The following is a 25,391-nucleotide window of genomic DNA, read 5'->3' on the forward strand; positions in this document are numbered from 1 at the left end:
ACTTCAACTTGCATGTAATTAATGACTACCTTGTGGCACCCAGTACAGTTGAGCCAAGATCTGTATTGAATTTCCTCGCAAATGTATCTACTCAGTTCTTCTCCTACCACCTAGTGGGGACAATGTGCTATTAACAGAAACAGGAAATATATTGAGTACTTGGCACAATTTTAGGAAATGTCTTGTTAAGATTTTTTTTAAAGAAGCTTTCATGCCAAATGTGCCAGTGCGGTGCTTTTAAATTTTGGCTAGAAAATGGAAAACATTGTGGTTTCTGTATGAAATTTTGAAAAATATGTTGTATTTTTAACTATCATTTACCTTTTAAAACCAGTTGAATTCCTTGCAGGATGTATTTTTGGTATCCCAAACAATTTTGGCGGCACTTAGTGAATATACTGAATGATTATTTTCATTTCCTTGATTCATTTCTTTATTCTGGGTCTAACAGCAGTGAAGCTAAAGAATTGGCCATTTTGGAGGGTGAATTAAACTTGGTGCGATCTGGGATGTTGTGGGTGTAGATAACTCTTCCTGTTCCAGTTGAAACGATGTTATAACGCGATATGTATGTACCCCGCATTGTTGCTACAATGTAGCAATCACACACACGACTGCAGCGTAAGCTGAACAAAATAGAATTTTAGATGTCAATGTGCAGATGTACCCAGAAGAAAAGCAGCATTATCGGCCTGAGATGGGATCTCTGTGATCTGTTCCCCTGATAAAGAAGCATAGTACAATAGAATCTTGTTAATACAAAACTCCCCACTTGAGCAAATATCTGTCCTCTTTGAACCCTGTAAAGGAACGCCAGCCATATGATAAAGCCAATGATAGTTGGCAGTGCATTGCGGTGCTTATGAAAATGAAAAGTTTAAATTTTGACTGGATTGCGGGGCTGGGAGCTCCTCAAAGATCACCGAAGTGTTCCTGTCATGAGCAAGTGTCGACTAGGTTCCTCTCAGGGATTTGGAACAAAGGCCCTCCTTGCAGTCCTGCTAGCAATAGCACACTGTTCTTCTGCTTTGTTTTGCAGCTTGACTTGAGCTGATAACTGATATCCAATATTATTTTGTTTTGCATGAGTCAATCCGGGAAGTGGCTTTACATATCTCGTGACAAATTGTCCGCACTGGGTTACAAAGAAAGTCGAGGTATGGGTCCATTGGCAATTATTTGCTTGAGTAGACGCAGCACGGATTCGTTAAAGGGAAGTCGTGTTTGACAAATTTATTGGATTTCTATGAGGATGTGACTGGTGCGGTAGACAGAGGGGAACCGGTAGATGTGATGTTTCTTGATTTTCAAAAGGTGTTTGATAAGGTGCCGCACAAAAGGTTGCTTCAGAAAGTTAGGAGGCATGGAGTTGGCAGTAAGGTGTTAGCGTGGATAGAGGATTGGTTGCCTAATAGGAGGCAGAGAGTTGGTATCAATGGGTGCTATTCTGATTGGCTGTTGGTGACTAGTGGAGTGCAGCAGGGATCGGTGCTGGGCCCTCAGCTATTTACCATTTATATAGATGATCTGGAGGAAGGGGCTGAGTGTAGGGTGACAAAATTTGCTGATGACACAAAGATGAGTGGAAAGCAAATTGTGCGGAGGTTGTGGAAAGTCTGCAGAGGGATCTGGATAGGCTGAGCGAGTGGGCGAGGACCTGGCAGATGGAGTACAATGTTAGCAAATGTGAGGTTATCCACTTTGGCAGGAATAATAGTAGGAGGGATTACTATTTAAAGGGCGAAAAGCTGCAGCATGCTACGGTGCAGAGGGACCTGGGGGTCCTTGTGCATGAGTCGCAAAAATCCAGTCTGCAGGTGCAGCAGGTGATCAAGAAGGCGAATGAAATGCTGGCCTTTATAGCGAGGGGGATGGAATATAAAAGCAGGGAGGTCTTGCTGCAACTGTACAGGGCACTGGTGAGGCTGCAGCTGGAGTACTGTGTGCAGTTTTGGTCGCCGCACTTGCACAAGGATATTTTGACCTTGGAGGGAGTGCAGAGGAGGTTCGCTAGGCTGATACTGGAGATGAGGGGGTTGGACTATGAAGAGAGACTAAATAGACTGGGTCTGCACTCGTTGGAGTTTAGAAGGATGAGGGGGGATCTTATAGAGACGTATAAGATATTGAAAGGGATGGATAGGGTAGAGGTAGAGAGATTCTTCCCACTCAGAAAGATCAGCAGGACTAGAGGGCACAGCCTCAAGATAAGGGAGGGGGGCAGTTTAGAACAGAGTTGAGGAGGAACTTCTTCACTCAAAGGGTGGTGAATCTCTGGAATTCTCTGCCCATTGAAGTGGTGGAGGCTACCTCGCTAAATATATTTAAGTCATGGGTAGATAGGTTTTTGGTAGGCAAGGGGATTAAGGGTTATGGGGAGAAAGCAGGAAAGTGGAACTGATCCACTTCAGATCAGTCATGATCTTATTGAATGGTGAGGCAGGCTCGAAGGGCTAGATGGCCTACTCCTGCTCCTATTTTCTTATGTTCTTATCCTTGTGTTTAAAGAAAGCTGAGTGAATGATAATAATGGTCACAATTTCTGATGATTATCAAGAATCATATTTGAAACTAATCCCTTCGGTCTTGGGGGCAGGAGGTTTCCTTGTTGGAACAGAGACCCATTTGAAAGCTTCTGTGAAAACGTTTCTAGCTCAAAGATATTATTTAATTAAGAGCCTATATAAGTTTAGGATTGAGGTTATGTTGTCAGGGTAATTGAGAGATGCATTCAGAAGAAACAATGACAAATAACCATACCACATTATAAACAGGGCCTTCTTCCTGCTGCTTATTAAGAAAATCATTCAACATTTCTAATTGATGGTACTTTGTTTTCTGTCTAGATCAGTAAAGATGTGCAGCAACACTTCATGGTCTCCTCCAACGAGAATTGTTGGAACTGGCTGAAAAGGGATAGTCTTGGCAGAGCTAAAGGAGATTATTGTACATGCGGAGCAAGTCATGCCAAAGGTGAGTTCGTCAATTACTGTTATAGACACATTTGTATTTTATCAAAATACAAAGAATGTCCTTGAAGGAACACGTCTAATTTTGAATGTAAAAGTAGTTGATTTGTGCTGCTCGTAACTGGAAAGGCCGACGGAGAAGAGGAGAAATGTCTTCACTCAGACATTTGTGAATCTTGGAATTCTCTATCCCAACGGGCTATGGATGCTCCATCATTGAACCTATTCAAGGCTGAGATTGATTAGTCTTTGGTCTCTCAGGGAATTGAGGGAAATGGGGAGTGGCAGAAAAGTGGAGTTGAGGCAGAAATTGAGCCATGATCATATTGAATGGAAAAGCAGGCTCAAGGGGTTGTGTGGTCGACTCCTCCTTCTGTCCTCATGTTCTTTTGTAATAGGATATCGAAGAATTCGGGCTTGCCACTAGTTCTTTTAAATTTTGTGACAGTATAGATTTCTTAGTAAATGTCTCAATGGCCTGCAGGATTTATGAGAATGCGTGATTAACTCTTCAAGCTACTTAGCCTTCATGGATGGCACCCTTGCCTTCATCATCAACCAGTCACACCCAACTGAGACAAATCAATATTGTTAGTGTGTGAGAGACTCCTTGTCAGCCAGATGTTAGTTCCAGTGCTGAGTAATTCTGTATCATTTTATTGAGGGCTCTTTCTGCAGTTGAGAACATGGTACAATTCCTCCTTACACTTGCCCAGGAATTGAAAGTCAAAATTTAAGGAAGCTTAGTCATTAAACATTAGGTGGTTAATTTCTTTGCATGGGGCAGATTGAAATCTCTGTGTTTTTCCCTGTGCAGATCTCGTTGGGCCATGCATCTCCTGTGACTGAGAGAGAAGGCGTGCAATTGGCTCCCAGGCCTCCACTGCTTCCAATTATAAGTGGTTATTCAGCAGTGTAGAGCGGTGGCCTGGCGACGTATTCTACCTCTTTTGGTAGATGCCAAGTGCAGGTCATATACTTGACCACAGAGTTATGACTGATCTGGATAATTGTACAGGGGTGAATTTCGACCTGTGTTCCTCCACTTCATGACGCCTCCACTACACTGTAAGTCTGGTCGTTATCCTCTCACCACGTTGTAATTAATCCAAAAAAAAATCTTGTTAACATAAGCACACATTCACTAACACCGAAGCTGTGCATTTTCCTTGATAAAGGCCCAGATTCGCTTGCAGTGAATTCACGCAAGCAGCCAAGGAATTGTAGGCAATATACGACCATTGAAGATAACCTGGAATCTACACTCTATACTAATCATGTGCAGCACATTCTTGGACAAATACTTCAGGATGAGGTTGCCTTATGGCTTTAGATACATTTTGTTGCCAAGACCCAAAAGGTAAAAGCAGAATACGGCGGATGCTGGAATCTGAAACAAAAACCGAAAACGCAGGAATATCTCAGCAGGTCTGACAACATCTGTGGCAAGAAAATAGAGCCAACATTTCGAGTCTGAATGAGCCTTCGTCTGAGCCTTACCAAAAGGTAAGGCCACTGTAGATGTACCATGGGATGTTCCTTTAAAGCTGCAATAGCCGTCACCTAACAAGTGGCCACGCATGTGGTACCCATTTTTTTTAAAGACTCTCAGAAGAGAGAAAGGGGCCGAGTTTCAAAATGGGAAGACAAAGAAAGACTTGCACTTCTGTCCCAGAAGCACTTTGCAGCCAATGCAGAACTTTGGGAGTGTGGCCACTGTTGCAGTGTGGGAAACACAGCAGCTAAGTAGCCACAACAAACTCCCACAACCAGTAGTGTGATATTTGTTGAGGGATAAATATCAGCCTGAACACCAGGGACAGTTCCCCTGCATTTCAAACGGGATCTTTTGCTCCCATCTGAGAGAGGTCCTTGGTTTAAAGGTCCTGAAGATTGTTCCTCCAGTAGTGCACTGATCCTTCAGTTCTGCACTGGAGCATCAGCCCAGTGTTTCAAGTCTCTGGCATGAGAATTGAATCCACAACTTGGACTCAGATGAGAGTGCAACTAACTTAGCCATGGCCAACTCGTAAAATAATGTAAGATGTAATGGAATCCAAGAAAGTGATGGCAGTATTGTATAAGTCAACCAGCTGGGTCACAAAATATTGTTGATAATAGGAAATGGTGATCTGTGAATCTTATATGGGATTAGTTATTGATAAAACATTGGACCTGGGGTACAGATAATCGAGATGCAGTTAGTTCAAGCAATGCAACCTGAGTGAAGTATTTTTGACATTGCGGTTTAGTTGTGAGAGAAGCAATGGAATAACATTACATTGGCTCCCTGGTGTTTTGGGAGACATAATGAGTTCACTTGTGTGCACTCCAGCCTCATCAAACATAATTCATTATTTTGTATTAGCTGTTTCCAGTGCACAAAATCTTCCTTCCTCCCATGTGTCTTTTTACGTCATTCATGTGTTTTTCCATCACCTTTTTTTTCGTTTAGCTTCCACTTACCCTATCTCTGATTGAGAAGGGGTAGTAGGTGACCTGATTGTAGATATCTACTGTTGTTACTCTGTCACATTGGTGTACTGTGGATTGGCTTTTCCTCTGGGTGCCCTTCAGAATCTGTCTTTGTACAAGACTGAGATAATCTTGTTCAGTGTTTCCCCTGTTTAACAGCTGGAATTTCAAACAAATCATTGGGAAGGCCCGACAAATTGCTGATATTTAACTCACTACATATAGTAGGTTCAACATTTGGTCGCCTTTCGTTTTTTAAGTTGTGCTTGAATATCGGTGAGCAATTACACCAGAAACAGTGCTTTTTCTTTACATGTAGTATGCATCATGATCAATTTGTTCCTGCAACATTTCTGTAACTCTTTAAAAGCCAGTTCCTGTGTACCACACCACATTCACAAGTGATTGCAGCCAGCTTTTAGCCTAAACTAGGCAGGCTCATTCTGCCACTCCTACCTGGCTCATTCTTCCCATCTGATTGATGACTGTGCCCAAGTTTCACTTCCTTAGCAGTGGCAGTAGATAAAAGGCATATGCCTTAAAACAACAACAACTTGGAATTATATGCCACCTTTAGCATTGAAGCACCCTTGGAAGCTTTTGCAGAATAATTCTCGAGCAAAATTTGACAACAAGTCACATAAGCAGATATTAGGGCAGCTGATATATAAGCTTTGTCAGAGAGGTTTTATCAGAGGCGATGGAGCGATTTAGGAGGCAAGGCCACCATTGTTGGAGCATTTAAAATCTGGTATGCATAGAAGGCCAGAGTTGGAGGAGGCAAAGCTTTTGAGGTATGCGGTTGAATGAGGTTACAGGCATCATTCCTTCTCATTTTTTGGAGTGTGCGGGTGATCTGTTTAAGTGTGCAGCCAATTTAAATGTTGTGCCTGGCTGTGCACATGTGATAACTTAAAAGGGAACTTTAAGGTTGTGGCCACACAGCTTGCAGGGAATGTTGGCTGCAGGGATAAGAAGTGGGTGAACCAGCGAAAGGACTTGAAGATAAGGATTTTAAAATGTAGGCGTTTCTGGGCTGGGAGCCGATGTGGGTGAAAGTGCACAGGGGTAATGGGTGATCAGGACACAAGCAGCATAATTTTGGGCAAATTGAAGTTTGTTCTTAAGGTGGAGGGGGTGCCAATTAAACAGGCTGCTTAGTCCTAGATGGCATCAAACTTCGTTGTTGGGTCTGCTCCCAAGCAAATGGAAGCTCCTGAAATGTGCCTTATAGAAGAAGGCGGAGAAGCACCGGGAAGTCAGGAAATAGATTACTCACCACAAAATTCCCAGCTCCTGACCTGCCCGTGTAGCTGGAGTATTTATATTAGTCCAGTTAGCTTTCTGGTCAATGTTTCTGAGGGGATTCAGTGATGATAATGCAATCAAATGGAAATGGTAAAATTGCCTCTCTCCTTGGAGATGGTCAGTCTCTGACATTTGGATGGGACATTGTTGCTTGCCACTATCAGTCCAAGCTCGAACATTGTCAAGGCCTTGTTGCATGCCCTTCAGGATTTGGTCAATTTGGCCATTAGTGGGACTGTCAGGCCACTCTTAATAATGGACAATATTTCCTATCCAGAGTGCATTCTGTGCCCTTGTTACCCTCGATGCTTATTCAAAGTGACGTTCAATGTAAAGGACTATCGATTCATTAACTTGTAGTGGGTGTTAATCAGGAGATTTCCTTCATACAACCTGTGGAAACGCTGTTGAGAACCCCCACGGCACTCCGTCTCGACTGGTGACTGTGCCATCACCTCTGATGGTTTGTCCAGATTGCAAAATTTGGATAAACCCATTAATTTGCATTTCCTGTCTGCAAACCCATTAATTTGCATTTCTTGTCTGTCAAACTCCGTCTTCTGTGTCCCATTTCAAACAAAAATATGAAGAATTGCGGGGTGGGGGGCGGGGAGCTCTGAGTAAGACTTTTCAGAGACAGAATATCTGTGGCCTCTCACTTGACATCTGCACGAACTCAAGTTTCCTTAATATTAATTTGTAACTTTAACAGTTTGCTCCAGTTCCTAAACTTATAAATCAGCAAATCTTGATAAATAAGAAAAAGAATTCTGAATTTCTTTCATCTGGAGCTTGAAACCTACTAATAACTTATTGAACTCCAGTTGGTCTCACCAATTCCATAACCAGGATTCCCAACAGGTAATATCTTAGCAGTGGCTTTGAAAGGGCAGGTCTGATTAATAGGGAAGTCTCACAAATCCGGACGACCAATGAACAATACCATAGGAGATCTGTTCATGATTGTTAAAGCGTTGTAATGGCTGCTACCTTTGACACCATAATGAGAGCAATTTCCTTGTGTGTTACAAAAATTACTGTAATACTTGATAAATGATTTGTACAAGATAAATCTCTATGCAGTCACCTGAGCGAGGATGGTTCTCCTGTTCTAAAGCCAACATTCTAAAACATGGTAAATGCGATTGGAAAAGATTCAGTCAAGAAAACAACATTATAAAAGGCATTCAGGGGAAGGTGTGCCAATCTTGCTCATTGATGAATTGATAGGATTTTTATTGTTGCCTGGCATTATTCCCAGGGGTCTCTGCCAATGAAGGGGTGGCCTTGTGGGCATGGGAACAGAAAAGATTTACAAGAATGATACTAGGGTCAGGAATGTCAGCTATCTGGGGAAACTGGGAAAGCTGAAGGTGCTATCCCATGAGCAGAGTAGATTAAAGGAGATTTAATAGAGATGTTCAAAAACATGAATGGTTTTTAATAAAGAGAAAGTATTTATCTTGCAGAAGTATTGATAAAAGCAAATTGCTGCGGATGCTGGAATCTGACACCAAAAAAGAAAATGCTGGAAAATCGCAGCACGGTCTGGCAGTATCTGTAAGGAGAGAAAAGAGCTGACGTTTTGAGTCCAGATGACCCTTTGATAACCAGACGACACTTTTTTTTGTAATTGGCAAAAAGGCAACACAATTTTCCCAGAGCTAGTTGTTACAATCTGGAATACTTTATCAATACTTTTGCAAGATAAATACTTTATTAAAACCATTCATGTTTTTGAACACCTATTAAATCTCTTTTAATCTACTCTGCTCATGGGATAGCATCTTCAGCTTTCCCAGTTTATCCAATCTGGAATAGACTGACTGAAAAAAGTGATGGAAGCAAATTTAATTTTAACATGCAATGAATAATTTAATCGATACGGGATTTGCGAGGTGATCGGGTATTGCTGAAATTTCAGACAATACAAGACTCATGAAGCCACTGTCTCAGTTTAAGGATGGATCTTTTGTTTGACTCGAGCCAATTGCACCATCTGGCGTAATGGTGTTTAATTAGTACGTAAAGTCTGGATGTATCTTCCCATTTTGGCTAACACAACATCCCGTATCTCTTAGTAACCAGACGCCTGGTGACTAAGTTCAACGTTGACCTTCCCATGTGCTCCCCTCCAGGTCACTATCAAGTCAAACTGACACGTGATCCCGCATCTGGGCATGCATCCATTTTATCTGGACAGTGAATCAATCCTATTCATGAAGTTGTCCTTTAATGTTCCACCATTAGAAACTCCACTGATTTTAAAAACTTGCATATTTCCAAGGTTTCATTATTCCCTTTGGATGTAGTTTTGTCTTTTTACCCTCTATGATCATGTCTTTGGCCAAAGCGAGCAATGATTTGCATAAAAATACATTTATAAAGTAATTTAATACATTCAAAATATCAATATATATGTCTTAAATCATTATCACTTGTTTAAATTTCTTACTGTGTTTCATATGTATGCAGACTGCTCCCTTGTTAGCTTGTAAGTTTGATTTAAAATCATTAATCTTAGTGCTGGTAGTTCTGTCTTTGTCTTAATGTCTAATGGTTTAAAACCTTTTCTAACCTATTAGTTTTTTTTCCCCTACAAATATTTAAAAGGGGACAATTTTATAATGTAATGGAGCTAATTGGCTAACTCCACCAGCACAGGCAAGGAACAAAGATTGGAACCTTGAAAACCAATCAGCTGAAGTCATTCTCACTTTCGAACAACCAAATCCTTCGTCATATTTGATGGTGTCTTTGTAATAAATTTATTGTCATTCTCGGGATTAGTGTGTGTTTTAAAAAAAAGGCTGGGAGTTAAAAGGGGGTAGCAATTTAAATATGTTTTTAAAGGAAGACAAAATCTTTCAGCGTTTTAAACCAGCGCTGAAGTTCCTGAAATCTTGTAGCTCATGTTGAGAGCGGCAACAAACTCTCATTTTTGAGTCTGACTTTTTTCCATTAGCATAGGATCAATCCTTTCACTGAATTTTAGATCAAAAATTCGTCAACTTTGCACACAGGGCAAGACAGTATCTCATAAATTAAGCGCCAAATTTACAGACAGGATGCGGATTAATTTAAATAGTCCTGATTTTTCCTTTCACTGCCTGTCTGTGAATAGTTAGGTATTTTTGGGTTTTGATTTCTGATTTCCCCTTTTAAAAGTGGTGGGGTATTTTTTTGGAACACTCCAGTTTGGAGCGTTCCAAGATTGAGACATGGTGAAATAAGAGGTTTGGTTGATTTTACACATACACAAAGTGCGGGAAAGGGGTTTTGCAACTTCTGTCCCTTCTGCATTTGTATGCTGGAAGAGGGATAAGGAAGTCAGGCAGACTGTGATAAAAATCAGAGTTATGGTTTCATCTGAGTCCAGAATGAAAAGTCCAATGTTGTTGCATTCTACCAGGTGCTGACTGTTGCTGGATGACCTGGCAAACCAGAGCGAGTCCTTCCACAGTGGGAGGAGGAGTGTAGTGTTGAATTAGTCTTGAAGGCAGAAATACAAAAATTCCAGTGTTCCAGTAGTTCATGTTATAGATGAGGCCTGGACAGAGCTCTTTCTGCTGCTGTCTGCTTGATGGTAAAACAATAGACTGAGATAGGCTGTTTGCCTGGAGTCCTTCTGAGGTTAAATAGTGAGTTTTTTTCCACACGACAATATTACAGGTTCTAACAGCTTGGAGAAGTACATGTGACTTACCTCCCACTTCTCTTGGGTGATGGAAAAAGGATACATTTCCCAGGTCTGGAATCCCGAGGTTTCCTTTTGTCATTTGCAGACAAACCATTTCCAGGGGCCAGAATTCTTCAGGAGAAATGACAAGAGACTTTGCACAGTTCTGGAAAGGGGCATTAGGGTCGTCTTAATGTGTGTGTGTACGACATCAGAGAAGTCTTCTCTGATGTCGTACACACACACACACTATGTATGATCCTCCTTGTTCTCTGACCAGGACACCAGTAACACTTCAGCACCACATCCAAAGTAAGCAAATTCAGAAATTTCTGTTCAGATGATCAATAGGGAAGACTTGCGTTTCTGTAACGACTTAAGCTTCTTTAACCTCTGGTATTGAGTTAGTTCCTTTGAAGAGTTACATTGACAAATACAGTAGCCATTAAATATATTCCACTAGCAACACTGAGGTGGATGATCTCATTTATAGTGTTAGTTGAGGGAGGAATGTTAACCAGAATATCAGCAGGACTTTGTGCTTTTCTTTGAGCAGTGACATGGCACTTAAGCCATCAAGGTCAACAATGCCTGGGGCTCATCAGAAAGGTGACACCTTTGAAAGAATTGCATTAAAGTACTATAATGTTTTCCTGGATTATGCCGAAAGACTTGATCCCCATCTGCTATCAGTAGAAAGGTGTTTGATGTCTTTTGTTCATTATTTTGCAACAACCTCAATTTTGCTTTCGTGGAGTATTTTATTCTCCAGAAATACTGCTATAATGATTTTATCTGAAGAATCTGAGATTTCACTACTCAAAGATTAGAACATGTGCATTATTTTAGATTAAGTTGTTTAAATTTCCAGTTTATGTTTTTTATGTCTTTGTTATTTTGCTGTTTATGTTAAGGTAGTTACCACACTTTTTAAATTTCCAACCAAACAGCAGTGTATAATCAAGCTTGTTGCAGTATCGTTTTGCCAGTATAATGATCTGAGGTGCCGAAAAGGTAGCCTAAGTTGACTTGCTCTTGTATGTTATTTGTCTCAAATTTTATTTTTCCCATATGGAGAGACATCTACCTGGCCTCTTTTTGATGTTTCGGCATGATTTTGCTCATCGTACGTGAAGGAACCAACTTCTAAAACTTCTGGACATGAGTCACTTGGTTCACAATCCTGTCCAACCTCTGGTGCATATTCTTAATGAGTTACTGGGATGCATGTTAAGTGAAGATGGCTTTTACAAAGTCTGGTGTGCATGTACCTTTGACAGAGGACTAGTATGATTTTCAGATCTAGATGTACATAATTTTGAATAAAATTGCCTTTGGTAAAAAATACATTTCTTCATGAGAACAGAATGGGAGCCTGAACATATTGGATTATCAGAGAATCATAGAATCTTTGGTCATAGCTAGCCCAAAGGCATTTAATAAATAAAGGTACACAAATGTAATGATTGTCATGTTTAGAAATGTTAATCTTTGTATTTAATTTGACTTTTAGGCCTAAAATTTCTCTACTCCTCCCATTTTGCTGAAGCAGCCTTAAACTCTGGATGCAACAGGTATCTATCAACTGGAAGTGATCATAATACACAGACTGAAAACACAGGAAATACACTTGGTAGCGAGAAGGTGGGTAAAGCCCCATTTTTCTAGGGACTTGGCCTGTAAGGCTGCAATGGCAGCTGTTGCCACTGATGACCTAAGTCAAATCACAATAACAAAACAGAAGGAAGATACGCAGAAGGTTTTAGAAGCCAAATGGAAAGGGAAGGAGTCAAAGCCAAGGAGAACCCTTGAGTGCCTGATCTGCGGAGCATTCTTCAGCAGTGTTGACAAACTTAAAGTCCATTCATACTCTCACACAGGAGAGAGGCCCTACACGTGCTCACACCCGGAGTGCACTAAAGCCTTTGTGTCCAAGTATAAACTTCTCAGGTATGGGAAGCTGAATGGGAAAAGTGCCCTGAAACCTGTTTATCAAATGTATTTAATCCTTTGAGGACGCAACTTTCGATGCTAATTATGAATCTTTAGGTTTTTGAAATGGTTTCGAAAGAAATATTGTAAACAAATTATCAAACTTAATTGCAATATTATCAAGCACTAGCAATACTTAGTTAGTAATAAATTCACACATCACTCACTTTTTTAAAGAATGTCGCAGAAATGCCACTGCAGTCCTCAAAGGATTAACTTAAGTATCTACACCTCCTTCAGGCTTAATGAGGATTCTTGCAAGCCATCTGCTAAAGACCACTCCACTTCTGACCATTGCCTGCTCCAGCGATTTCCTGCATAAAGTGATGTCACACAATACAGCAAGGATATAATATGCTGTTTGGCTATCGTTACAAATTAAACCTTAAATTTATTTCCTGGCATCCATTGTGTAAAAGAAAACTTCAAAATGTGTGCCTTTCAAATTGTGCATAATGCACTGACTTGGAATCCAACAAGAAGCCATACTGATTAGTCAACAGTGTATCATATCACAGAAATATTGGGCTTTATTCAGATCAATGTCTTGAAATTCCACTTCTTGTCTTGTATCTGTTAGCCACATAGCATACACACTGAAAATATTTCAAACCAGAATGGCAGCATTCAATCTAATACAATTTATTTGTTGCTTTTATTCTTGTACCAGGTGATACTGGGATGCAAAATTCACAGCGAGTTTATTTCTGAGGTGGCAGAGGTGAAGGGCAGGGGAACATGTGAGTTGGAAAAAAGGCAACTTTGGTGCCACTTAAAATCGCGTTGCTATTATAACAAGGAGAGAAAACATGGCACAACAAAAGCCAGGATTCAGCAGTGTAGCATTGGTATGCCTGGAAATTGTAAACTGTGCAGTTGTCTTTGATATTTTTAAGAGATCAGTGTTAGTTGCTGTCTTATTGGAGCCTCAGCCAAAGCTCCCTATCACTGACCATTTAAAATGGGATCTCACTTTCTGGGGATCTCAGAAGCTTTATTGTTAATGCAGGAGTGCAGTTACGACTTGGAATGTCAGGCAGTTCCACTCTCTACCAGCAGTTGTTACATTCCAGAAATCCAGGTGCTGTATGATTTGAACTGGAGCCTGACACACAACTATAAGCATTTATTTACAGTGATGCACATTACAAAGGTGCACCCAACAACCACAGGTTGTCTGGTGGTATTTGCTGTGTTCCTACAATGTTCAGTTTCACTAAAGTAAAGTCATGCTGTTGAACTTTTTAAATTCATCAGGACAGAAGCAAGAATATCAAACAATAAAAAATGGGAGCAACAATTTATAATGCATGCAGACAGAATACTGATTGGCAAATCAAATCTAGTGTTGCTTTAGAGAGTGCATCAAGGAACCATTGGCCCACATGTTTTTGTTAAATTTGACCTCGGTGCATCATCTTTTTGTTTGAGGACTGGACCCTGCAAATGAATAATGTAGTTTGCTTACTCTCTATCAATAAAAATTGGTCATTTGTACAACAAAAAATTCAAAATAAATGATATCAAAGGAATTAAGCCATTATCTGATGGGGAAAGCATTTGCAGGGTGAAGGGGAAAAGCCTTTCGACATTCAATGACATTACCATGGCTGAATCCTCTATTATCAATATGCTAGGGTTACCATTGACCAGGCATTGAGCTGGATGGGTAAAATATTGTGGCTAAAAGAGTGCATCAAAGCTAAGAATTTGATGCTAGGTAACTCTCTTCCTAAAAGCTGGTCTAGCCAGCGATCCCCATATCCCTAGAATGAATTTAAAAAAGGCTGGGGGAATAGTGACACTAGATAAATTGCTCCTTCAGAGGTTCAGCACAGAATGATAGCAGACTGGTCTCCTTCCGTGCTGTAACCATTTTGTCAATAAATGTCATTATTTCAAGCCGTTGAAATGGTTACCTATTCCTAAATCCGTGACTATATTTGCTTTGACTCCATGCAGATTCCCAGATTCGGGGAAAGTTCCATTGGATTGGAAAATAGCAAATATAACTCTGTTATTCAAAAAGAGAGGGGGACAGAAAGCAGGCAAGTACCGGCCTGTTAACAGCTGTCATGGGGAAAATGCTATAAGCCATTACTGAAGACATGTTGGCAAGATACTTAAAAAGATTCAAGAGACTCAGGCAAATGGTTTTGTAAAATGGAAGTTCTATTTAACCATTGGAGTTCTTTGAAGGAGTCACATGTTGTGAATAAAGGGGAATCAGTGAATGTACTATTCTTAGATTTCCAGAAAGCATTTGATAAGGTGCGGTGTCAAAGACTATAGCAGAAAATAGAAGCTTATGGTATAGGGCTAACATATTGGCATGGATAGAAGATTGGCAAGCTAACAGGAGCAGAAAGTTAGCAAATTGGGTCTTTTCCAGGTGAGTCTTTACAGGTACAGACAGTGTGAGTGGAGAAAAGGATTATCCCCTTCATGACAGTTAAGACTCTCATTCCAACCATTATCTTGCAACTGAGTCCCAGTCTATATATGCCATGTTTGTGAACCCAATTCTCCACTCACCTGATGAAAGAGCAGCGCTCTGAAAGCTCATGATACCAAATAAACCTGTTGGACTTTAACCTGGTGTGAGACTTCTCGGTGGCATCGCCCCAGTCCAACACCAGTATCTCCACATCCTGGGTGTCCTAATGCGTGAATTTCAAGAGGCTAGTATACAGATATAGCAAGTAATTAGGAAACATAATAGAATTTTATCATTTATTGAAGGAAATTGAATACAAAAACATATAGGTTATACTTCAGTAACACAGAACACCGGTGAGACCACATTTGGAGCGCAGTGTACAGTTTTGGTTTCCTTTTTCGAGGAAGGATGTAAATTAATTAGAAGCAGTTCAGGAAAGGTTTACTAAACTGAGGAATGGGTAAGTTGTCTTATGAGGAAAGGTTGGACAGGTGAGGCTTGTATCCACTGGAGGCAACTTGATTGATTAAAACATTTAAGATCTTGAATGGTCTTGCCAAGGTGGAGGTGGAAAGGATGCTTCCTCTTCGGTGAAGAATGTAAAACTAGGGACCACTGCTTAAAAGTAAAGGGTCGCCCACTTAAGACAGAGATGAGGAGAATTTCCTTCTGTGGGTAGAGTGTCTTTGGAACTCTGTTCCTCAAAAGGCGGTGGAAACAGCCTTTGAATATTTTTAAGGCAGAGGTAGATAGATTCTTGATAAACAAGGGGGTGAAAAAGTTATTACGGGTAGGCTGGAGGTTGCAATCTTATTGACTAGTGGAACGGGCTCGAGGGGCTTACTCCTCTTAGTTCTTATGTTGATCTATTAATCTCTCCCATCAGGCATCTGTCCCCTGCCACAGTGCTGAAACAGCCCTAACAAAAGTCACAAATTATATTACATCCTCTCTATAACTGTGGTGCGTTCTCCCTCCTCATCCCTATTAACCCCTTCCTAGACTTTGGTACTGTGGATCACATCGTCCTCCATTTCCAACTCTGTGGCACTGTCATTATTTGCTTTTGCTCTGATCGGACAGTCTTCATTAGTGGCTTTCCTTGTTGTCTCCACATTATCCTTTGGAGTTCTCAAGGATATGTCTTTGGACCCCTTCTATTTTGTAACCTACGTTCTGCCCTGTGGTGATAGCTTCCACAGTTACACCAACGTCATCAACTCTGTTTCTCCACCACTTCTCAACCCATCGGATGTCTCAAGGCTGGGACAGTTCAGTCAACATTCCATCTTGCATAAGCTGCATGTTCCTTTGAATTAGATATTGACAAAACTAAAGGCATTGACTTTGGTGTCCAAAACTCCATATCCTGGTATCTTATTTCTAGTCTTTTGGCAATCTCTCGTTAGTAGACTTCACAGTGGAGAACAACATGCTTCATTTGTACAAAGCACTGGCCAGACCTCATCTGGAGTGTTACATTGATTTCCAGACACTAAACTTCCACGAGTATAAATTAGCCCAATAAGGGCCATAGATTTACAAAAATGAAATCAGGGATAAAAAGGTTAAATTATGAAATCGGGTAGTTCAAACTTAGTTTGGATTCTCCTGGGTTTGGAAAATTGAGGGTGATTACATTAATATAATTAAATAATAAAACAATTTGATGAAGCAGATGTGGAGAAGCTATTCCTTTAGTATGTGTGGGAGGAAAGAGGATGTGGTTCCAGTACAAGAGGCCACAGTTTAAAATTAGAGAGAGACCATTTAGAGGTAGCCCATTCAGGAGTCAAGTTCAGAAGCACTTTTTCACACAAATGTAAATGTGATCCTGTCCCACAAAGCTGTGGATGCTGAGTCAATTGAAATGTTTAAGGCTGAATTGAACATTTTATTGTTTAGAGGCATGACGTAGATATAAGGAAATGGCAGAATAGACTTGAGATTTGTATCTGACTCTTGTCTTTCTTCCTGACCATTCCCTAAGTTTGCATCAGTCTGTTTGCCACCTTGGCTGAGCTCCAGTTCGCATATCCTATTAAGCACAGATTTGGTCTGTCTGCTCCTTTGTAGCATTGCCTCCCGCTGTCCATGTTTCAGCCATGTTCCTTCATCTTGAAGCCATTGCCTGTATCACCTTCAATCTCTGCAATTTCAATGCCATCCTGGCTACACTCTCTAAACTCGAGCTCATCCAGAGCTCTTTCTTGTCCCAATCCAAGTATTACTTATCATCACTGTCATGTATGGCTTCCATATTTACAGATAAAAACAGACATACACGGCCCCTGGCAGCCATTCCTCGAGCAGTTTTGGTTCGATGATTTGGAATTCTCTGACCTTATACCCCCCTCTCTCTCTTCTACTTTAAAACCTAGCTGACCAACCCTTTACCCACTCCTACTACCTCTTCCATTGGATCAGCATCTCTTTTTGTCTGATTATATCTCTATAAAGCACCTTGGGCATTGTTGTTCAATAGAAATTTCTGATTAGCTACAGGGTGGTTGGAGTGTCACTATTTTAGTTACGTGCATTTATTTTAGTGGAAACCATCATGTTCACAATACAGCTAAATATATTTCCACATTCATATTTCTTTAACAAGCAGTTAGTGCTGTAAAGTGCAAAGTTTTGCAGTTCCCCTTTACCCAAGTTTGGAATTCTGGCCTGGGTTTATCAGACACAGCAGATCTTAATGTGGCTTTTAAGTTTTTGGTCAGTAGTTGCAAACAACATTTCACCTTTTTCAGCATGATCACTCTGCATGTTGACTTGCACAAAAGGACCTGCCCCTCCTTTCCATCCTGAACCTAGTTGATGCTATTCACTCTTTCTTAGTCAGTATTATGCCTTATTGGAGCCACTCGTTACTGACTGGGTCAGCTTTTGCTCTCTTGGCCAGGAGAAGTTGTTGGCTGAGTTGGCTATAATAGCAATTCCCCTCTCTGCATGATGTCACTGGTGTTTTTATCATGCTGAAGGCTGACATTTTTATCCATGTTGCATGCCATTTTAGCAAATAATCCATTAAAGGTAACCACGAAAGTAAAACGCACAACCATTAAAAAGCTCCCGCAAACTGCCTTTTGACTTGCCATTGGACCATAATACGTGCAGACATTGTGTAAATGTAAGCGTTGAGATTACTGCATGCCCTTTACTTAGGAAAACATGTCACACCTGAGCAGTCATTTGCTGAGTGACTTAACGTATTGGGAAACATTTAAACAGATTATGTAAATATGGCTAGTTGAGAACAAAATGAATTTTCCACAAGCAGAATAGATGCCATCAAAAATGTATTAAAATCCTTGAGCCGTTATGACAATTGGTGACAATTTAGTTCCTCTTCAATCCCTCTTCAATCCTTCAATACACAGATCCTCCAAATGTGGTAGTGGGGTGCTGCTTCTCTCTCTGTTTCCTACTTGCCAAGAGCTGCGAATCTGAAGGCACCTCTTGGGGTCCTGCTGATTTTTAATTTATCACAATTTGCTTACTACATTCTTTATTCATTGTTAATATGTTTCTCTTGCATCTCCTATACCCCCTCACTGTTAACATGTGTGATGTCCTGTTCACAGTTCCATTTCTCCATTCACCTCTGTCCAACCTGCCCCTACTCTTGCTGCCATCTCAGAGTAAATGTTGTAGTGGAATCTCCCGCTGACTGATCTCAAAACATCAAAGCCCCTCACTTATGGCCCTCTGAGTTCAGAGACTGCTCTTCCCCTATGTGTCTCTCTCCACCGTAGCCTTTGGCACCTTTTTCATCATCTCCCCATAGCTCCTGCATTTATCCTTCACCAGCTTCTGCTGCCACCTACACCTCTTTGACCCAGCTACATCAGAGGTCCCTGCTGTAATGCCCAGCACGAAAAAAAGATGCAGTTACCAAAAGTAGCCAATTCTTTAAAGAAAATGTTTCCTTACCCTTATTGGGAGGAAAAATACCAATTGCATTTTTGGTTTCTGATCCAAAAAATTAATTAAGTGGTAAGAATGATGATTTCCCGGCCTTACCCTAGAAAGCATCCTGTTCCAAACTCCAACCGATCCAAAGACTGACTCATTACTCTGAGGGAAGACTGAACAGGTGGGATCCCTCTTCAGAAAAGGGGCAACTGATTGGTGACCTGATTGAAGTCTTTAAAATTCTAAAGGAGTTAGATAGGATAGATGTAGAGAGAATGTTCCTTCCTGTGAAGGACTCCAAAACTACAGACCATAATTACAAGATAATCATTCATTAATCCTCTTTCAACTTCCCCGTCTCTGCCAGCTTTATTATTTCTTTACCTTTCTCTGGTAACGTTTATATAAAAAAAAACTGCCCCTTTTCATCATTTATTTTGTTCCCTTGTTTCTATCTCAAATCTCAATCATTTTCCTTGCCAGCTAACCCCCACCGTCTGACTTATTGTGGGCTTTGTTGTGGGAGATTTCCAGATGATCAAAGAACAATCGAGAATTAGTTTTTTTTTAAACAAGCTGCTAATTTGAATGATTTCGTTTCTTCATTAAATTGAATTTTGAAAATAATGTAAGATGCATTTTTTAAAAATTAAAGTGCTTACGTTTCAGAGATATCAAATGCTGCAAATGTTAATATACTTTGCTAGATTTCACTGTAATGTGATAAGATCCTGGTTATTATACTTGGTATTCCATTATTTTCCTCTAGTTAAGGCATTTCTGTATCATAAACCAACATTGAAATGGGTCAGTTTATAAGATCAGGAAATTTGAGGGAAAAAAGTTTAAACTTGCAAAGTTAAAATGTGAAATCTCAATGACTTTGAACTACTTAACTGTGTGGGTACTTTTTTACAGAGGCAAAGCCTTGCTCATTTAAAATGAGTTAAAGCCTGTGTAAGTTTGCTCATAGTGGAATGTAATGGAGATTTGTCAAGCTTTCTGTATGTGCACTTTCCCAGACAGACAATTTACTATTTTAGAATTAGACAAATAGTTGCTGAAGAGATTATAACACCAGAAAACTTGTTGGGGGAATCATTAATCGTTTGAAATTCAATTTTAATTTAAGATTTTATCCAGCTGTAGGAATGCGCTGCGAATTTTGCTTAACAAAATCACCTGGACACCAACCAATAAAGGGGCTTTCATTGTGGAACCTTGTTTGAAAATTGAGACTGATTAGATTACAGTCCAGTAAAACATTTCAAGTCCCCCTCCCTCTCCAAAATTGACCTGCTTTTATCCCTGAAGAAATCTGTTAGTAATGCAGCTGTGTCGCAGCTGTACCCACATGCCTCACCTCCAGAATTGCCATAAAATTGCCCTCAAATGCAGACTAGATCCCTGATTAATTAGAACTCTAGACTGTTTTCTAATCAGTTCCGTGTTGCCATGAGTTTTCTGTTTTGCACTAGTTAACAAAATCACAAACTCTTTGTAAATGGGTTTATTAATTTATTTACACAAAATGCACAGAGGACATTGCTCCACTCTTTCCGTATATTGTGTGAAACACTATTACTATTTTTTTTTCTCAGCTATGTTGTTGTTTCAAATGATTTGCTGCCACAAAAATGCTTTTTATATCTATCTGACCCTTGTTCTGCAGAAAGCTGATGTGGATGTTAAAAGCTGATTCTGCCTCCCTCCCTTTCTCACCATGGAGATTGCGATGAAGCAATAATGATGAATAATAGGCCTCAAGAATTTACCAAACTATGGCACTTGTTCAAAGCGTTGCTTTGCTATGACCAGAACTGTCTGCTAAGGTTGGAGTTTGGGCTCCATTGTTGTAGATTGCCTCTCAGATGTAACTTATTCTGAATGAGAAATTGCGTCCCTAAAAGTAACTCAGCACACAAAGAGAATGCCCTCTTTGATTTGTCAACTGGCTTTAGTGATACCTGGCACAAATTAAAAGATTGTGATGTTAGTGTTAGTTCTTTAACATGGTGACATGATATTCATCTGTCTGCTATTTTAATGAATCAAGTCACTTGTACAAACTAATTAGGTTAGTCTTATCACTAAAGTTGCACACAGAGGAATGTTGCGCTTCCATCCACACTCTGCAGTTTTCACAGATGAAGTTTATACATCTACTTCAGCCGAGTGGACATACAATGGGACCTCTTTACTCACTCAGAACCAGTGAATTATGCCAAGGTTCCATTCAGTGGAACAGCTTCGCAATAAGGATACTTAATCAGCAGGGATACGTCGAAGCTTGGGTATTCTGTAAGGGAAGGTTTTAAGATGGCCATATAATCTGCGTCATCGACATTTACAACTAAAGAAATTATCTGAAAGTTGAGCTTTAAGCTGCTTCCAAATAGACTTTACTAGACTCTGTAGGCTAGTCAGGTTCCTACAAGTTCGCAGGAGCAGATGGCTTGTTTCAGAACTATACAATTCTATCACTGACAAGGCAGTGATTAAAAAGTTCAGAGTGACCTGGATTGTTGGTTTTTGTAACATGGGAATTTTTGAGAACTTGGAATGTAAATCCATGAATTTTCACCATGTTGGCTGCACAAAACAATAACAAATTTCCTAATTTATTTGCTCTTCACCTGCATTTAAATGAAAGTTTAAAAATTAAATAACTTTTCAGTGATTGCGTTGTTTCATCAACCATGTCAAATATCCATGCATCTGTCTGTAAACCCAACATTAAAATCACAATACGAATTATTGGCTGTGACTGAGTATAGTCCAAGCATCTCAGATTGCCCAATTTTATTTGTGTTTGGTTTTTGCTACGAGACTGATTTAAACTTCTTAGCTCTGATTTTACCGGCACGTTGCCCAAGGCTTTTAAGATTGCGCCGAGGCCAATGGGGAATGCCGTTCTGTGAGCCTCGCCTGCCGCAATTTTGAAGTGGCTATGCTGGTAAAATCAGGGGTTTTGTGTCACATTTTAAAACTTCTATAACAAATGACTAAAAATATTGTTGGCAAAGTTCATTTTCTTTTTCTAGACAACCTACACTTTAAACCACACAAAGGAATATCTTAGCTCAAATGAAAAAAAAACACACTCCATGAATATGTTGTCTTTTATATAGACAGTCAGTTTTCCCACAATCAGTCACAATTATTACTTAGCTCCCAAGGTTCATTCTTGTTCTTTACTTTTCTCAACTTGGTAACTTGCAATCTTAGAAATGTCTTCCACAGCTTTTCTTTTTCCTGGCAATTCTCCCTCTAGGCCAAGCTAGGCAACTCCTCCAGCCTCATTTTAAATACCACAAATTTGATGTTTTCCACCCAACTGCTAGTCTCCACCCCCATTCCTCCACAGTACACCTAGAACCCTTTGGTCCCGGGCTGCTTCCCCTCTCCTGCATCCAGAACAGCTCACGTGACCCCCTTCATTTCACCCTAAATTTGAAAAAAAAGTCCCAAAACATAATCTTGTATATTTTATGAATGTTCCACCTTCCGCCTAAAGAATGAAAAGTCACTATCATAATGGTGAGCTTAATCAAATAGGCATTAACCAAAATATCAGAACTTATAACTATTTAACAACAAACATAATAAAATCATCAAACCCCTACAGTGCAGAAGAAGGCCGTTTGGCCCATCAAGTCTGCACTGACTACAATCCCACCCAGACCCTATTCCCATAACTCCCACCTATCTACCCTGCTAATCCCCCTGACACCAGGGTCAATTTAGCATGGCCAGTCAACCTAACCCACACATCTTTGGACTAAGTAGCACTCTTCCACATGCTGTCAGATTTTTTCATTAAACAGTCCATCTTGCTAACCTGTGTCAGTCCAATACTTGTAATTCTTACAATCTCTCTCATATGACTGAGAAATGATTTGTTACAAACAGCTCCTTTCTCATGAGGATCAAAGCTCACATTTTCATGTGTGGTGCCATTGATTCAGTTTGGGAAATTTTATCAAGAACAATATCGTTGACTTCTGAAAATCATTTTAGCTTTTAAATCCCATCAGGTGTGAATTGGAGACTCAGTCAAAATTTGCTGTTGCAATGCTTTTTACCCACTGGACTCATCATTTCATTCCTTTGAAAAGCCTGATCCTGTGCCGTCATTGTGGGTACTGACTTTTTAAACAATGTCTTTGGACCATCCTGTTTTGATTTTACTTTTTGATCACTATTCATTTCCAGAGATGTCTTTAATGTCCAAAATTGAATAAAAATGTCTCCGTTAGCCAACGATCCAAATTGTCTGTCTTCCATTGAAATACAGAATATTTAGTTCTCCTTCATCGCTTTCAGAATTTTGTTGCGATGTTTACATTCCAATTTTTTAAAAATCCAGGTGCCTTTTAAAAAAGAAAATTAGTTCTCTGTTTACTACTCTTATTGTTTTGCGTCTTTCCATTCAAACTGAGCTTTGTTCCATTCCTTCCAAACAAAAGTCAAAACTGCTTAATTTTGAAATTTTACTTTCCACTGTAAAACTTGAATATTGCCCGTAGTTTCATTGCATCAGCATTAGCTGCCGATAGGCCTTTTTGCTTCAAAGCACTGTCATTCTTTACTTATCCATTAGCCTGGAAGTTTGTTGTTGTGTTCTGTTTTGACCTCTATGGTTTAGAATCTGAAGACATGTTTAATCGAGACAGATTCAGCTCATTTGCATTTGACTTCAACTCTTCATTGTCAGTTGGAGGTTTCAAACGTTCTTTATTCTCAGTCTAAACATCTAATTTTAACAGTACTTTCTAAGATGATTACAGAGTGTCTGAATTCTTTAGTACATTGTTAGTTTTAATGGACTTGCCTGATGATGGTAGCATTCGTTTTAATGGACTTGCCTGATGATGGTAGCATTCGCTTCCCCACGAGGTAATTCCTAGAATGAAATTGACGTTGTCAGTAGGCAAGTTAGACACCACTCCAACCGTAAGACTTATTGACTGAAACACAGGTTAAATTTACACTATAGAACAAGCAAACAGTTTCCATCAATGCCCAGTGTTCTCCTCATACACACTTTTCAATTAATGAATTAATGAATGCCCAGTGTTCTCCTCATACACACTTTTCAATTAATGAATTCTTTGGAGAGAAACCTACACTTTCTGTTAGCATTCAGCTTTGATCTGACCCTATAAACCAAAAGATAACAACATTTTCCATCCACTTATCTGACAAATCACAGTTATTTCACCTTCTAGTGTAGAACTCATATGTTTTGCTCTGATTTGCTCCCACTCTGTTTACGTTAGATTTTAGTTTGTTGCAAGGTTCCCTCACTGTAGCAGTGTTGGACACCCACATAAAAGCTACCAGTTTCACTTTTAACTTTTAGCAATCAGCTTTTACATGCCCTGTGTTATGGCAAAAGTAACATGTTAGCCTTTAGTCTCCTTGATATTTATCTACTGCATTATCTGTTTCACTACTCTGAGAAGTATCTTTCCTTTTCACTTTCAAGATAATTAGAGTTCTGTTCAGTATCAACCTGTTTCTCCAGTTTTTGTGTGCTTGTAGCACTGATTTGCTGCAACCAGGTGTTTGTGAGACCACTTGTATCTATCAGTCAAAACAGCAGCTTCCGTTGTTTTGGAAACTTTGTGGTCTTCTAGAGGGTGCTTGATACCAAAACAGAATCCAAATTTTATTCTCCACTGCCCTCAACAGCTGTCTGCACTAATGTTAACTGTTCATGTCATCTTAGGTTTTCCTTTATGCATGCTTTCCAGGTGTTGTCCCAGGTGCAGTACCTTTTTCGAAACAATCCCATTATTTTTGCGTTATGTGTTGAAAACCTGTTAGCTTCTGTGACATTGCTACATCAAACAAGTTCCTCTTAATCCCAGCTTTCTTGAACACCCATTCATTTGGCCATCCATAACACGCATAAACCTCTTCAGTTTCATATGCTCTTATTCAAACCTCATCACTTCTTAATGGTCCAGCTTTCACAGCCGTACATTGTCACCGACCACATGAGAGCTTTCAGAAGACAGATTTTTGTTGTAATTGAGATGCTGTAGCCCTTCCATATTTATTTAAGTGAGTTCACAATGCCGTGACCCTTGTTAAGTTTAGCCCAGATTCCTTTGGTATCTTTGCATCTTCCATGATGAATGACCCAAGGTAGATAGAGATAGACGGTTATCAGTCTGTTCAAGCTGAACTCCATTAATCAGAATCTTATAATTCTTTTTATCCACCGCCTTGTTTTGTCCCATTGATCAAGAGATTATCTTCCTGGTTAACTTGATCAAGATGATCTCCCAAATCCTGTAGCTCCTCCAAAAGGAATATTACTTCTAAGTTCTTCCATTAACAATGCCACTAAGACTTTCAAAATCCGGTTGCAATTTAGCTGTATCAGTTAGACATCGTTTGTTTCCTTCACAAAAACTGATCTGTTTCTTCTGCGAGTTTCTAAACTTTTGTTTGTAAGCTTCTGGAATCAGCTTGTGTGCATTAAGCACAACAGTCTTAACAATGTCATAATCTGCAGACTGCTCATTCAAACCTCCAATCATTTTCCACCAAAACATTTTTTAATAGAACTGTCCAAATTTATTGTGGCAATTGT

The 25,391-nt window shown here is 39.9% G+C and overlaps 1 protein-coding gene across 4 annotated transcripts in view; it reads left to right on the plus strand.

Annotated features, from left to right (window-relative positions):
* plagl2 (pleiomorphic adenoma gene-like 2) overlaps positions 1-25,391 on the plus strand; it is a 128,910-nt gene that overhangs the window by 95,432 nt on the left and 8,087 nt on the right. The window contains exons 1-4 of one of the 4 annotated variants that reach the window (XM_080204829.1): positions 1,091-1,157; positions 2,847-2,973; positions 3,787-4,037; positions 11,945-12,381. In XM_080204829.1, coding sequence (XP_080060955.1) covers positions 12,122-12,381 — 260 coding nt within the window. In that variant the 5' untranslated portion in view covers positions 1,091-1,157; positions 2,847-2,973; positions 3,787-4,037; positions 11,945-12,121. Of the gene's footprint in view, positions 1-1,090; positions 1,158-2,846; positions 2,974-3,786; positions 4,038-4,352; positions 4,476-11,944; positions 12,382-25,391 lie in introns of those variants that run through there. The other 3 variants (XM_080204828.1, XM_080204830.1, XM_080204831.1) reach the window with 3 other exon arrangements.

Source organism: Carcharhinus amblyrhynchos, chromosome 16 (assembly GCF_965287045.1).
Source record: "Carcharhinus amblyrhynchos chromosome 16, sCarAmb.v2.hapA, whole genome shotgun sequence".
NCBI lineage: Eukaryota > Metazoa > Chordata > Chondrichthyes > Carcharhiniformes > Carcharhinidae > Carcharhinus > Carcharhinus amblyrhynchos.